Source organism: Entelurus aequoreus, linkage group LG23 (assembly GCF_033978785.1).
Source record: "Entelurus aequoreus isolate RoL-2023_Sb linkage group LG23, RoL_Eaeq_v1.1, whole genome shotgun sequence".
NCBI classification, from domain to species: Eukaryota; Metazoa; Chordata; class Actinopteri; order Syngnathiformes; family Syngnathidae; genus Entelurus; species Entelurus aequoreus.
In genome coordinates this window covers 41,342,018-41,355,755 of record NC_084753.1, presented here as the reverse complement: position 1 = coordinate 41,355,755, position 13,738 = coordinate 41,342,018, and the positions used below count along the sequence as shown (strand labels likewise).

General features: G+C 40.3%; 1 protein-coding gene across 1 annotated transcript in view; it reads left to right on the top strand.

Moving 5' to 3' along the window:
- The window catches only part of LOC133640798 (zinc finger protein 106-like), a 56,332-nt gene extending 47,862 nt beyond the window's left edge, over positions 1-8,470 (top strand). Inside the window, exons 18-23 of the mRNA XM_062034456.1 lie at positions 3,343-3,405; positions 3,475-3,594; positions 3,669-3,740; positions 3,806-3,877; positions 7,668-7,814; positions 7,882-8,470. Of these exons, the coding sequence (XP_061890440.1) occupies positions 3,343-3,405; positions 3,475-3,594; positions 3,669-3,740; positions 3,806-3,877; positions 7,668-7,814; positions 7,882-7,935 (528 nt within the window). The 3' untranslated portion in view covers positions 7,936-8,470. The remainder of the gene's footprint in view (positions 1-3,342; positions 3,406-3,474; positions 3,595-3,668; positions 3,741-3,805; positions 3,878-7,667; positions 7,815-7,881) is intronic.
- Positions 8,471-13,738: the final 5,268 nt, after the last annotated feature.

Genomic DNA, 13,738 nt, shown 5'->3' with positions numbered 1-13,738 from the left:
CACACTTTGCTGCAGGTCCGCAGACCACGCCCCCCTCCACAATATATATGTGACCCGTGCTGGCAAAATGAGTCGGAATACGCACAGGCTAATTTTGACCTACAGGCAAATAAGTGAAAAAAATGTATCTTGCTTGAAATTGAGATTTTCACAAAAATGAGTCCATAAAGCCACAATCTAGCGATCCCAATCATCGAAATAGCAAGAAAACATCTTAAATCACCTTTATTTGAAGGTTTTGTACGAGGTATGTCTTCAGAAATTAGTCCTTTGTGTTAAAAATCCTTGAAAAAATCCAGTGTTTTCAACGCTCACTCGCGGCAATAAGGGGGAATCCCCCTAGCCATATTTGCTATCATTGTGACGCCAAGTTTACCTACTTTCTAAAAATGAGCATGGAATTCCCGATGACGCCATTCTGAACCAATATAATTTGAGTTTTTAAACCTGTCCCGACGTAAACAAATCCGGCTTGTTGCTAACCGGTTGCTGTGAGGCGTACCCTCATTGGTTGAATCACCCCGCGCGGTGCATTGTGGTATCATGGCAGCGCCCTGATGAAAAACAACACAGTAATTCGAGCGGAATATTTGGTGAAAAAAGGTGATTTTCGAACATTTAATTATTATTTTTGTGGATAAGTTAGACTGTTTTACATTCCGTAATGGATTTAGAAGGTGGAGAGGGTACACAGGCGGTTGCAAGTGCGCTAAATTCACTGCAGTCGGCGAATCTTCTTAGTGCTGCTGGTCAGGAATATTACGGACAGCTGACCAGCTGACAAACTGACCAGTGAACAAAAAAACTGTGACATAACAGTGTTGAAATTTTTGTACATAACCGTTTTCAATAGAGTTGAATATATATTTTTCCTTTAGACATGGGATTTGACTTTAATTGTACCAATTTTGGTGTTGCTACAAGGACTTTTAAGGTATGGTTGCTATGGAGTTTTGTTTTGGAACATTCTGTTCTGGAACAGTCAACTTTAAGCTGGTTTTTCTCAAAACGGACTCTCAAACTTGGTCGACTTCAATCGGATGTAACTCGGTCATTTTCTGTCCGATTCCAACAAACCATATATCATTTTGAAGGTCTTTAGATGGAGAATGTGGAAATAACAATAACTCTGTTTTTAAAATTTCCTCATTGTGACTCATTTTGCCAGCACAGGTCACATATATAGAACTTTCCTCCAGAGGAATGTTAATGATTAAGATGAAAAACAACACAATAATTATATATATATATATATATATATATATATATAAATAATGTGGTAGATCCCCTTGATTTAAAAAGTAGCTCGCCTGCTGAAAAAGTGTGGGCACCCCTGGTCCAAAGACACCCCTTTTTAATCAGGCTTTTCACTAATCATCTGGGGCCGTACTTATCAAGCTTCTTAGAATTACTCCTAAGAAAAAGAGTTGACTTAAGAGTAAATAAATTCTTCGCTGAAAGCTGCACTTAAAAGTTAGTTATCAAGCGTCTTACTCACACTTTCAGCGAAGTGTAGGACTGAATCTTAAGTGTCACACTCAGAGCTGAATTACGACATTACTATGTGCCGTGAACGGAATTTTAGGTGACGTCATTTCTGTGTCCATAGAAATGACCAATCACGGAAGGGAATCCGTTGTCTAAGAATAAAGAAATATCTTGGAAATATTTAAGTGGACAATGGGAGTGTATATTTTGACAATAAACTACAAAATAATACAAAACAAACTAGTCCCCGCCGGCACTCACGCTACCGCTCCCTCTCTTCTCTCGCCCACACACTCACTGACGTCACTCACCTCACGGCCACACACATACGCTACTGTCATAACATTTTCTTTCCAATTCATTAATTAGGCAACTCATTTGAAACTGGTGTGGGTGGCTCTATATATACTAGCCCACTGCAGACACATGCAGAAATCAACAAGGAATCGAAAAGTATTAAATATGTGACAAAAATAATATCCGCTCTGTCTAAACCAGGGGTCGGCAACCCAAAATGTTGAAAGAGCCATATTGGACCAAAAATACAAAAACAAATCTGTCTGGAGCCGCAAAAAATTAAAAGCCATATTACATGTGTCATGAGATATAAATGTAATTAAGAGGACTTAAAGGAAACTAAATGACTTCAAATATAGCTACAAATGAGGCATAAATGTACACATCGCTAGCCTAAATAGCATGTTAGCATCGATTAGCTTGCAGTCAAGCAGTGACCAAATATGTCTGATTAGCACTCCACACAAGTCAATAACATCAACAAAACTCACCTTTGTGCACTCATGTACAACGTTAAAAGTGTGGTGGACAAAATGAGACAGAAAAAGAAGTGGCATAAAACACGTCCTAGAAAGTCGGAGAAAGTTATGCATGTAAACAAACTATACGGTGAGTTCAAGGACCGCCAAAATAAGTAGGACAAAACGGCGATCGCCAAATACTTGAATCAGTGAAGAATGTTTAATATAAACAGTGTGATTTATAACAATTAGCGAGGTTTGTGTCATGTTTGTCTTCCTGCAGAAAACATTCTAAAACAAAAAAAAAAAGATTTTTTTCCCCTCATCTTTTTCCATTCTTCATACATTTTTGAAAAAGCTCCAGAGAGCCACTAGGGCGGCGCTAAAGAGCCGCATGCGGCTCTAGAGCCGCGGGTTGCCGACCCCCGGTCTAAACGATACCGTTTCATCAGCTGCTCGTCATCAAAAAAACAAAAAACATTGTTCCGTTCCCTGAACGTTGGCGCACGTCTCTCTCGCCTCAGTGCCATCCCCTGCTGGCAACTCCTAACCACTTAAGACACCTCTGAAGGTCTCTTAAATATTGTGGAGAGTAGGAGTGATTCTTAGACTTAAGAATGTTGATAAAAAGCTTTTATTCTTAAGTTTGAGAGTAGGACTGAATTTCGCAAATTCTCAGGACTTAAGTGTAAAATGGCACTCTAAGAAGCTTGATAAGTACGGCCCCTGATTTTTATCATTTATTGGGTTGTTTTTCATCTTAATCATTAACATTTCTACTATTATTCTCAGAATGTTATTTTTTTATTAACTTATTAATGTAATATATATATTATTTATTTATATTAGTTTTATTATACATATGCATTTATATATATGTTTTGTTATTCCTCAAATCCTCAGTGCTATGCCATTTTTTTTGTTTTTGCTTTGTTATTGTCAATAGTGCTGTCTGTGTGTTTTCTTCTCTTCTTCTATTGTTTTTTTTGGTTTGTTTGTTTGACAATAGATGGATGTTTTGTAAAGCACTTTATTTGCCACTTACCTGTACATGAAAAGTGCCATATAAATAAAGATTAACGACGTTTGTTTCCAGGTTGTGAACGACATGGTTTTCAGCGGCTCCAGCGACCAGAACGTCTACGCGCACAACATCCATGTGAGTCCACCTTCTTTCACGTAGCGTGCAGGCGGGATGGGTGGGCTGACGCCGGCGTCTTCTGTGCAGAGCGGCGAGCTGGTGCGCGTCTACAAGGGCCACAGTCACGCCGTCACCGTGGTAACGGTTGTCGGCAAGGTGATGCTGACCGCCTGCCTGGACAAACTGGTCCGCGTCTACGACCTACAGGTGCCTTCCTTTACATCACCCATTGTGGACTGAACCAAGCCTGAGCCGCCTCCTCTTTATTCCTCCCTCCACAGTCTCGAGAGCAGCTGCAGGTGTACGCCGGACATTCGGACATGGTGACCAGCATGGCGGTCCACCAGAACAAGGTGAGTCGGCACCATAACGGCTTCTTCAAAGACTGGACTTGGAACACGCGTGGTCTTTTTTTCAGATCTACACGGGCTGCTACGACGGCAGCGTGCAGGCGGTGGAGTTGAACCTGGCTCAGAACTACCGCTGCAGGGTAAGAAGCAGTTCATCAATAATTGCTTTTTGGAATGATTTTATGGATCTAAAGTGTGGCCTGCAGCATTTTGTCAAAGTTAAAGCAAAGGAAAAAAGTGGTAAACATTTGTGAAAAAAGGCACAGAAAGATGTAATGCCGTGTGAAAAGTCTGATGTTGTGATACTAATAATAAGTAGGAGTGTCCTCATCTCATATTGACATCCAATATTAGAAATGAACAATGTAAAAAGATGGTGTGACTATCCTTAAACTCAGTAAAAGTAAAATAATGATATTTGGTCAAAGTAGAAGAGAAAGTCAAACACAAATACAAAAAGACGGAATAGACATTGAAGGAGTAAATAAAACCAAATGTCTAGCTTTATAATGATTGATGATCAAATGAACTGGAAAACCTTCTCCTCCTTCTCTTTCTTCTCCTTTTCCTTCTCCTTCTTCTTTTCCTCCTCCTTCTCCTCCTTCCCCTTCTTCTCCTTTTCCTTTTCCTTCTTCTTTTCCCTCTCCTTCTTCTCATTCTCCTTCTTCTTCTTTTCCTTCTCCTTCTTTCCCTTCTCCCTCTTCTTTTCCTTCTCCTTCTTCTCTTTCTCCTTTTCCTCCTTCTCCTTCTTCTTGTTATTCTCCTTCTTCTTTTCCTTCGCCCTCTTCTTTTCCTTCTCCTTCTTCTTCTTTTCCTTCTCCCTCTTCTATTCCTTCTTCTTTTTTTCCTTTTCCTTCTTCTTTTCCTTCTCCTTCTTCTCATTCTCCTTCTCTTTCTTCTCCTTTTCCTTCTCCTTCTTCTTCTTTTCCTCCTCCTTCTCCTCCATCCCCTTCTTCTCCTGTTCCTTTTCCTTCTTCTTTTCCTTCTCCTTCTTCTCATTCTTCTCCTTCTCTTTCTTCTCCTTTTCCTTCTCCTTCTTCTTCTTTTCCTCCTCCTTCTCCTCCATCCCCTTCTTCTCCTTTTCCTTTTCCTTCTTCTTTTCCCTCTCCTTCTTCTCATTCTCCTTCTTCTTCTTTTCCTTCTCCTTCTTTCCCTTCTCCCTCTTCTTTTCCTTCTCCTTCTTCTCTTTCTCCTTTTCCTCCTTCTCCTTCTTCTTGTTATTCTCCTTCTTCTTTTCCTTCGCCCTCTTCTTTTCCTTCTCCTTCTTCTTCTTTTCCTTCTCCCTCTTCTATTCCTTCTTCTTTTTTTCCTTTTCCTTCTTCTTTTCCTTCTCCTTCTTCTCATTCTCCTTCTCTTTCTTCTCCTTTTCCTTCTCCTTCTTCTTCTTTTCCTCCTCCTTCTCCTCCATCCCCTTCTTCTCCTGTTCCTTTTCCTTCTTCTTTTCCTTCTCCTTCTTCTCATTCTTCTCCTTCTCTTTCTTCTCCTTTTCCTTCTCCTTCTTCTTCTTTTCCTCCTCCTTCTCCTCCATCCCCTTCTTCTCCTTTTCCTTTTCCTTCTTCTTTTCCTTCTCCTTCTTCTCATTCTCCTTCTTCTTCGTTTCCTTCTCCTTCTTTCCCTTCTCCCTCTTCTTTTCCTTCTCCTTCTTCTCTTTCTCCTTTTCCTCCTTCTCCTTCTTCTTGTTATTCTCCTTCTTCTTTTCCTTCGCCCTCTTCTTTTCCTTCTCCTTCTTCTTCTTTTCCTTCTCCCTCTTCTATTCCTTCTTCTTCTTTTTTTCCTTTTCCTTCTCCTTCTTCTCATTCTCCTTCTTCTTTTCCTTCTCTTTCTTTTCCTTCTCCCTCTTATTTTCCTTCTCCTTCTTCTCTTTCTCCTTTTCCTCCTTCTCCTTCTTCTTGTTATTCTCCTTCTTCTTCTTTTCCTTCGCCCTCTTCTTTTCCTTCTCCTTCTTCTTCTTTTCCTTCTCCCTCTTCTATTCCTTCTTCTTTTTTTCCCTTTCCTTCTTCTTTTTCTTCTCCCTCTTCTTTCCCTTCTCCTTCCTCTTCTTTTTCCTTTTCCTTCACCTTCTCCTTCTTCTCCTTCCCCCTCTCCTTCTTCTCCTTCTCCTTGCTCTCCTTCCTCTCCTTCTCCTTCTCCTCCTTCTCTTTCTCTTTCTTCTCTTCCTTCTTCTTATCCTTCTCTTTCTTCTCCTTCTCCTTCTTCTCTTTCTTCTTCTTTTCCTTCTCCTTCTACTCATTCTCCTTCTTTTTTCCCTTCTTTTTCTCCCTCTTCTTTTCCTTCTCCTTCTTCCCTTTCTCCTTTTCCATTTTCTCCTTCTTCTTTTCCTTCTCCCTCTTTTTTTCCTTCTCCTTCATCTCCTTCTCTTTCTTTTCCTTCTCCCTCTTCTTTTCCTTCTCCTTCTTCTCTTTCTCCTTTTCCTCCTTCTCCTTCTTCTTGTTATTCTCCTTCTTCTTTTCCTTCGCTCTCTTCTTTTCCTTCTCCTTCTTCTTCTTTTCCTTCTCCCTCTTCTATTCCTTCTTCTTTTTTTCCTTTTCCTTCTTCTTTTTCTTCTCCCTCTTCTTTCCCTTCTCCTTCCTCTTCTTTTTCATTTTCCTTCACCTTCTCCTTCTTCTCCTTCCCCCTCTCCTTCTTCTCCTTCTCCTTGCTCTCCTTCCTCTCCTTCTCATCCTTCTCCTTCTCCTCCTTCTTCTTCTCTTTCTCTTTCTTCTCTTCCTTCTCCTTCTTCTCCTTCTCTTTTTTCTCCTTCTCCTTCTTCTCTTTCTACTCCTTCTTCTTCTTTTCCTTCTCCTTCTACTCATTCTCCTTCTTTTTCCCCTTCTTTTTCTCCCTCTTCTTTTCCTTCTCCCCTTTCTCCTTTTCCTTCTTCTCCTTCTTCTTTTCCTTCTCCCTCTTTTTTCCTTCTCCTTCATCTCCTTCTCCCTCTTCTTTTCCTTCTTCTTCTCTTTCTCCTTTTCCTCCTTCTCCTTCTTCTTCTTCTTTTCCTTCGCCCTCTTCTTTTCCTTCTCCTTCTTCTTTTCCTTCTCCCTCTTCTATTCCTTCTTCTTCTTTTTTCCTTTTCCTTCTTCTTTTTTCTTCTCCCTCTTCTTTCCCTTCTCCTGCCTCTTCTTTTCCCTTTTCCTTCACCTTCTCCTTCTTCTCCTTCCCCCTCTCCTTCTTCTCCTTCTCCTTGCTCTCCTTCTCCTTCTCCTCCTTCTCCTTCTCTTTTTCTTCTCTTCCTTCTCCTTCTTATCCTTCTCTTTCTTCTCCTTCTTCTCTTTCTACTCCTTCTTCTTCTTTTCCTTCTCCTTCTTCTTTTCCTTCTCCTTCTACTCATTCTCCTTCTTCTTTCCCTTCTTTTTCTCCCTCTTCTTTTCCTTCTTCTTCCCTTTCTCCTTTTCCTTCTTCTCCTTCTTCTTTTCCTTCTCCCTCTTTTTTTCCATCTCCATCTCCTTCTCTTTCTTTTCCTTCTCCCTCTTTTTTTCCTTCTCCTTTTTCTCCTTCTCTTCCTTCTCCTTCTCCTTCTTCTTTTTTCCATTTGCTTCTTCTTTTTCTTCTCCCTCTTCTTTCTTTTCTCCTTCTCCTTCTTCTGCTTCTTCTACATTTTTTTTCTTTAACTTCCACTTCTACTACTTCTTGTTTTACTTCTTCTTCTACTTCTTCTTTTTCTGCTACTTCCTATTCTACTTTTTCTTTTACGTCTACTTCTTTTTCCTCTTCTTCTTCTACTACTTCTTCTATTTCTTCTACTTCTTCTTTTTCTGCTTCTACTTCTTACACTTTTTTTCCTCTTCTTCATCTATTTCTTCTATTACTTCTACTTCTTCTTCTTCTACTCCTACTCGTACAAGTACTATGGTATTGCACATAGTTTTCTGCATGCCGTACAATGTGTTGAGTGGTGATGATGTTGAGAGAGTGCAAGGCGTGTGAGACACCAACTGCTCTTTGTGTCCGCAGTGGCACGGCTGCTCGCAGGTTTTCGGCGTCATGGCGCACCTGCAGCAGCACCTGGTCAACGAGCACGCGGGCGACAAGGTGCAGACGCTGCGGTGCCGCTGGAGAGACTGCCAGGAGTTCTTCTGCGCCCGCAGCGGCTCCAAGCAGGTAATCTTCTGCCGTTGCCTCACCTGGAGGGGGAGGAGCTTACAGTCGATGTTGTCTTGTTACGCAGGGGATGCTCGCACACGTGCAGAAACACGGCGAGGAGGCGGAGCCGGAGCCTTGAGTTCCTCCCCCCCATATTGGGCGGGATAATTGGGAGCGTGTCCACCACTTAACGTTCCATGTTGGAATCCAACATTTAAGTGTCCCTTGCTATTTTGTTTTTTCTACGTTCAGACGGGCGAGCGGCCACCGTGCCCACGCCCTCTTTTCCACTGACCAAATAAAGAGGCCTTTTCCCACCGAGATAATGTGAGCGCTGCCGGGGTAGAGAACGCCGTGCTTCCTGAAGGGTGCACTTGGCGTGTGCGTTCAGGACGTTTTTATTGTTGTGACGTGTCTTTGTGATCAACATCTTTATTTCATTTTATTATCAACGTTTTCTTCTCCTTTGAGGCAGAAGACTGGATGGGTGGCGTCTTGTTCGCAGAGAAGCGTGTTTATTTCATTTGCTTTGCTTTTATTTTCTTCTTTTGTCAAGTGTTGGCTTGTCCTGATGAAGACTTTAGGGCAGGGGTGTCCAGACCTTTTAGGGCAGGGGTGTCCAGACCTTTTGTCAGGTGTTGGCTTGTCCTGATGAAGACTTTAGGGCAGGGGTGTCCAGACCTTTTAGGGCAGGGGTGTCCAGACCTTTTGTCAGGTGTTGGCTTGTCCTGGTGAAGACTTTAGGGCAGGGGTGTCCAGACCTTTTAGGGCAGGGGTGTCCAGACCTTTTGTCAGGTGTTGGCTTGTCCTGGTGAAGACTTTAGGGCAGGGGTGTCCAGACCTTTTAGGGCAGGGGTGTCCAGACCTTTTGTCAGGTGTTGGCTTGTCCTGGTGAAGACTTTAGGGCAGGGGTGTCCAAACCTTTGGACTTGGGGGCCGCATTGGGCTCCAAAATGGGTCTGAAAACCCACTCCATATAGCCTATAAATGAATGTGTGTATAAGTGTGTGTGTGTGTGTGTGTGTGTGTGTGTGTGTGTGTGTGTGTGTGTGTATGAATGTGTGTATAAGTGTGTGTGTGTGGTGTGTGTGTGTGTGTGTGTGTGTATGAATGTGTGTATAAGTGTGTGTGTGTGTGTGTATGAATGTGTGTATAAGTGTGTGTGTGTGTGTGTATGAATGAATGTGTGTATGTATCGATGTATTTGTATGTGTGTGTACGTGAATGTGTGTATGTATCGATGTATTTGTGTGTGTGTGTATGTGAATGTGTGTATGTATGGATGTGTGTATGTATGTGTACGTGTAATTATTTGTACGTGTGTATGAATGTGTGTATGCATCGATGTGTGCGTGTGTGTGTGTGTGTGTGTGTTTGTGTGTGTGTGTGTGTGTGTGTGTGTGTGTGTACGTACGTACGTGTAAGTATTTGTACGTGTATGTGTGTATGTGAATGTGTGTATGTATCAATGTATATGTGTGTGTGTGTGTGTGTGTGTGTGTGTGTGTGTGTGTGTGTGTGTGTGTGTGTGTGTGTATGTGACTGTGTGTATGTATCGATGTATTTGTGTGTGTATGTATGTGTGTATGTGAAAATGTTTATGAATGTGTGTATGTATCGATGTATTTGTGTGTGTGTGTATGTGTGTGTGTGTATGTGAATGTGTGTATGTATCGATGTATTTGCGTGTGTGTGTGTGTGTGTGTGTGTGTGTGTAAGTGTATGTGAATGTGTGTATGTATCGATGTCTTTGTGTGTGTGTATGTGAATGTGTGTATGTATCGATGTATTTGTGTGTGTGTGTGTGTGTATATATGTATGTATGTATGTGTACGTGTGTGTGCGTGTATGTGAATGTGTGTATTTATTGATGTATTTGTGTGTAAGTGTGTGTATGTGAATATGTTTATGAATGTGTGTATGTATCAATGTATTTGTGTGTGTGTGTGTGTGTGTGAATGTGTGTATGTATTTGTGTGTGTGTGTGTATATATGTGTGTGTGTATGTGAATGTGTGTATGTATCGATGTATTTGTGTGTGTGTGTGTGTGTATATATGTATGTATGTATGTGTACGTGTGTGTGCGTGTATGTGAATGTGTGTATTTATTGATGTATTTGTGTGTAAGTGTGTGTATGTGAATATGTTTATGAATGTGTGTATGTATCAATGTATTTGTGTGTGTGTGTGTGTGTGTGAATGTGTGTATGTATTTGTGTGTGTGTGTGTATATATGTGTGTGTGTATGTGAATGTGTGTATGTATCGATGTATTTGTGTGTGTGTGTATGTACTGTATGTATGTATGTGTGTATTTTTGTGTGCATGTATTGATGTGTGTGTGTGTGTATGTGTGTGTGTGTGAGTGCGTGCATATATATGTACTGTATGTATATATACAGTATATATATGCATATATTTATATACACATATTATATATCCATGATATATATATGTGTGTGTGTATATATATAATTAATAATGGGATATTAAGTGTGTGTGAAAGTTAGATTCCTATCCTGCTTACTTCTGTGACGACCTCCTTAAAGTTTTGTAATCAAACAGAAATATCAAGCAGCTAAAATGTGCCAAACATGGATAAGTGTAGAAAAAGAGTGTTTTTGCATTTTTCCCATCATGCACTGCAGGGCATTCAAATGGGTGGTCATTTTTGAATGATGTGTTGTGCTTGGACATGTTTCTATTGTCCAGTGAGCAGGTTGTTATGTGCGTTGACTTTTTGTGTTGGTTTACTTGCGCCATGAGTGGTAAAGGTGGTCTGTGATGGGTCGTGTAAAAACGTTCTGTGCCGTGTACACTTCAAAGTGCAGTTCATGGTCATTAGTATGAGTTCCTCGCATTGACGGAGGCAAAGTTGCACTGTCAGATATTTAAAATGAAGTCGGAGGCACCTCACGGGGTCGGAGTCCTTCTTGAAAGCCGTGACGTCTCAGTAGCTTAAACACCCCCGCGTTAGAGGGGGGGTCGTGTGGGGGACAACATGGCGGCGACTTGCCTTTGTGTTTGTTTCCGCAACGTGAACGTCGGGCCACTTTGTCTTTTCCCCCGATTGACACGTTGATACTGTCGTCGGAACAACTTTTCGTCAGGAGGATGCCTGCTTGGATACGTGGCGGTCGTCTACCACCACCACCACCACGCCTTTCTAATTGAGACTTTTTCACACTTGTGGCGGGGAGCAAGCAGACTAAAGGGCGGCAGGAGGAGGTGACGCAGGTGTAGAGGAGGTGTTTGATGGAAGCAGCTAGAAAGAAAGAATTAGGATTTACCCCCCCCCCCCCCAAAAATACACTTTTGCTACTTTTTCATTTTTAACCTCGCAGTTGCCCTCATTGACGTTTTTTAGGCGATGTTTTTACTTGAAGTCGGACGCGAAGCGCGGCGTTCACTTCCCACCCGGCAACACCCGGCGTTCTTCAAGAGGTTTTTTTTGTTTTTTGTTTTTTTTAACAGTGCAATCCAAGGAGTTTATTAATAATAATAATAATTAAAAAAAATAAACGCAACATTATGACATCCGTCCTCTGATTTCTTTCCCGTCCACAGTTTTTGAATCAAGTGTCATTCATCAGCGGGTTTACCTTCTTAACTTTAATTAATAGAGATGTCCCATAATATCGGGCTGCCGATAATATCGGCCGATAAATGCTTTAAAATGTAATATCGGAAATGATCGGTATCGGTTTCAAAAAGTAAAATGTATGACTTTTTAAAACGCCGCTGTACGGAGTGGTACACGGACGTAGGGAGAAGTACAGAGCGCCAATAAACCTTAAAGCAGGGGTCACCAACGCGGTGCCCGCGGGCACCAGGTAGCCCGTAAGGACCAGATGAGTAGCCCGCTGGCCTGTTCTAAAAATAGCTCAAATAGCAGCACTTACCAGTGAGCTGTCTCTATTTTTTAAATTGTATTTATTTACTAGCAAGCTGGTCTCGCTTTGCCCGACATTTTTAATTCTAAGAGAGACAAAACTCAAATAGAATTTGAAAATCCAAGAAAATATTTTAAAGACTTGGTCTTAACTTGTTTAAATTCATTAATTTTTTTTACTTTGCTTCTTATAACTTTCATAAAGACAATTTTAGAGAAAAAATACAACCTTAGAAATGATTTTAGGATTTTTAAACACATATACCTTTTTACCTTTTAAATTCCTTCCTCTTCTTTCCTGACAATTTAAATCAATGTTCAAGTAATTTTTTTATTTTTTATTGTAAAGAATAATAAATACATTTTAATTTAATTCTTCATTTTAGCTTCTGTTTTTTCGACGAAGAATATTTGTGAAATATTTCTTCAAACTTATTATGATTAAAATTCAAAAAAAATATTCTGGCAAATCTAGAAAATCTGTAGAATCAAATTTAAATCTTATTTCAAAGTCTTTTAAATTTCTTTTAAAATTTTTGTTCTGAAAAATCTAGAAGAAATAATGATTTGTCTTTGTTAGAAATATAGCTTGGTCCAATTTGTTTTATATTCTAACAAAGTGCAGATTGGATTTTAACCTATTTAAAACATGTCATCAAAATTCTAAAATTAATATTAATCAGGAAAAATTACTAATGATGTTCCATAAATTATTTTTTTAATTTTTTCAAAAAGATTCGAATTAGCTAGTTTTTCTCTTCTTTTTTTCGGTTGAATTTTGAATTTTAAAGAGTCGAAATTGAAGATAAACTATGTTTCAAAATTTAATTGTCATTTTTTTCGTGTTTTCTCCTCTTTTAAACCGTTCAATTAAATGTAAATATCATTAATTATTAATAATAACATAGAGTTAAAGGTAAATTGAGCAAATTGGCTATTTCTGGCAATTTATTTAAGTGTGTATCAAACTGGTAGCCCTTCGCATTAATCACTACCCAAGAAGTAGCTCTTGCTTTCAAAAAGGTTGGTGACTCCTGCCTTAAAGGCACTGCCTTTGCACACTGAGGGTGGCCGTATAAACAACTTCAAAGGCCTACTGAAATTAAATGTTTTTATTTAAACGGGAATAGCAGATCCATTCTATGTGTCATACTTGATCATTTCGCGATATTGCCATATTTTTGCTGAAAGGATTTAGTAGAGAACATCGACGATAAAGTTCACAACTTTTGGTTGCTGATAAAAAAAAAGCCTTGCCTGTACCGGAAGTAGCGTGACGTTGTAGGAGCAGGGTGTGTAAGGACCGGCCTCGAAGCCAGCGGCAGGTGAGTGGATTGCCCAGCTGGGGCTGGTTATCTAAATCACCTGTCGCCCTTATTAGCAGCAGCCGGTCAGAGACACGTTGTTGGAGTTGGAGTTGCTGGTGAGCAGACGCACAGAGAGGGACACGCCGGACTGGAAAGTCCAAACATATATTGCTGGAAAGCAAGCGACCCCCTGGGGGTATGTCAATAAAGATGCTAGCTTAAACACTTGTATTGATCCCAGCAGTTCCATAAAAGGCCACTAGATGACAGCATCGCCCAGTTAACACTTTGATCAGAAGGTGAGTAGTTTCTTTTATTGTAGAAAGTCTTGAGGGCCACATGGCGGTTATTGTAACAGTGAATCCATATAAATATGCATGATATTATTATATCTATTTTTTACGTATGCTGTAAAAATGAATATTATAGCTTTTGCTGGCAGGAATTTTATCGTAAAATTTTTACAGTGAAATTCTGCCGACTGAACTGCTGTAAAATCTGTTGTCAATTTTAACAGTGTACAATTTGATGTATAAATGAAACAATCCTCCTCCTTCTTCTCCTTTTCCTTCTTCTCAGTCTACTTCTCCTTCTTCTTCTCCTTTTTTTTCCTCTTTCTCAATCTCCTTCTTCTTCTTCTTCTTCTTCTTCTTCTTCTCCTTTTCTTTTTCCTTCCCCTTCTCTTTCGCCTTCTCCTCCTTCTTCCCCTTCTCATTCTTCTTCTCCTTCTCCTTTTCCTTCCC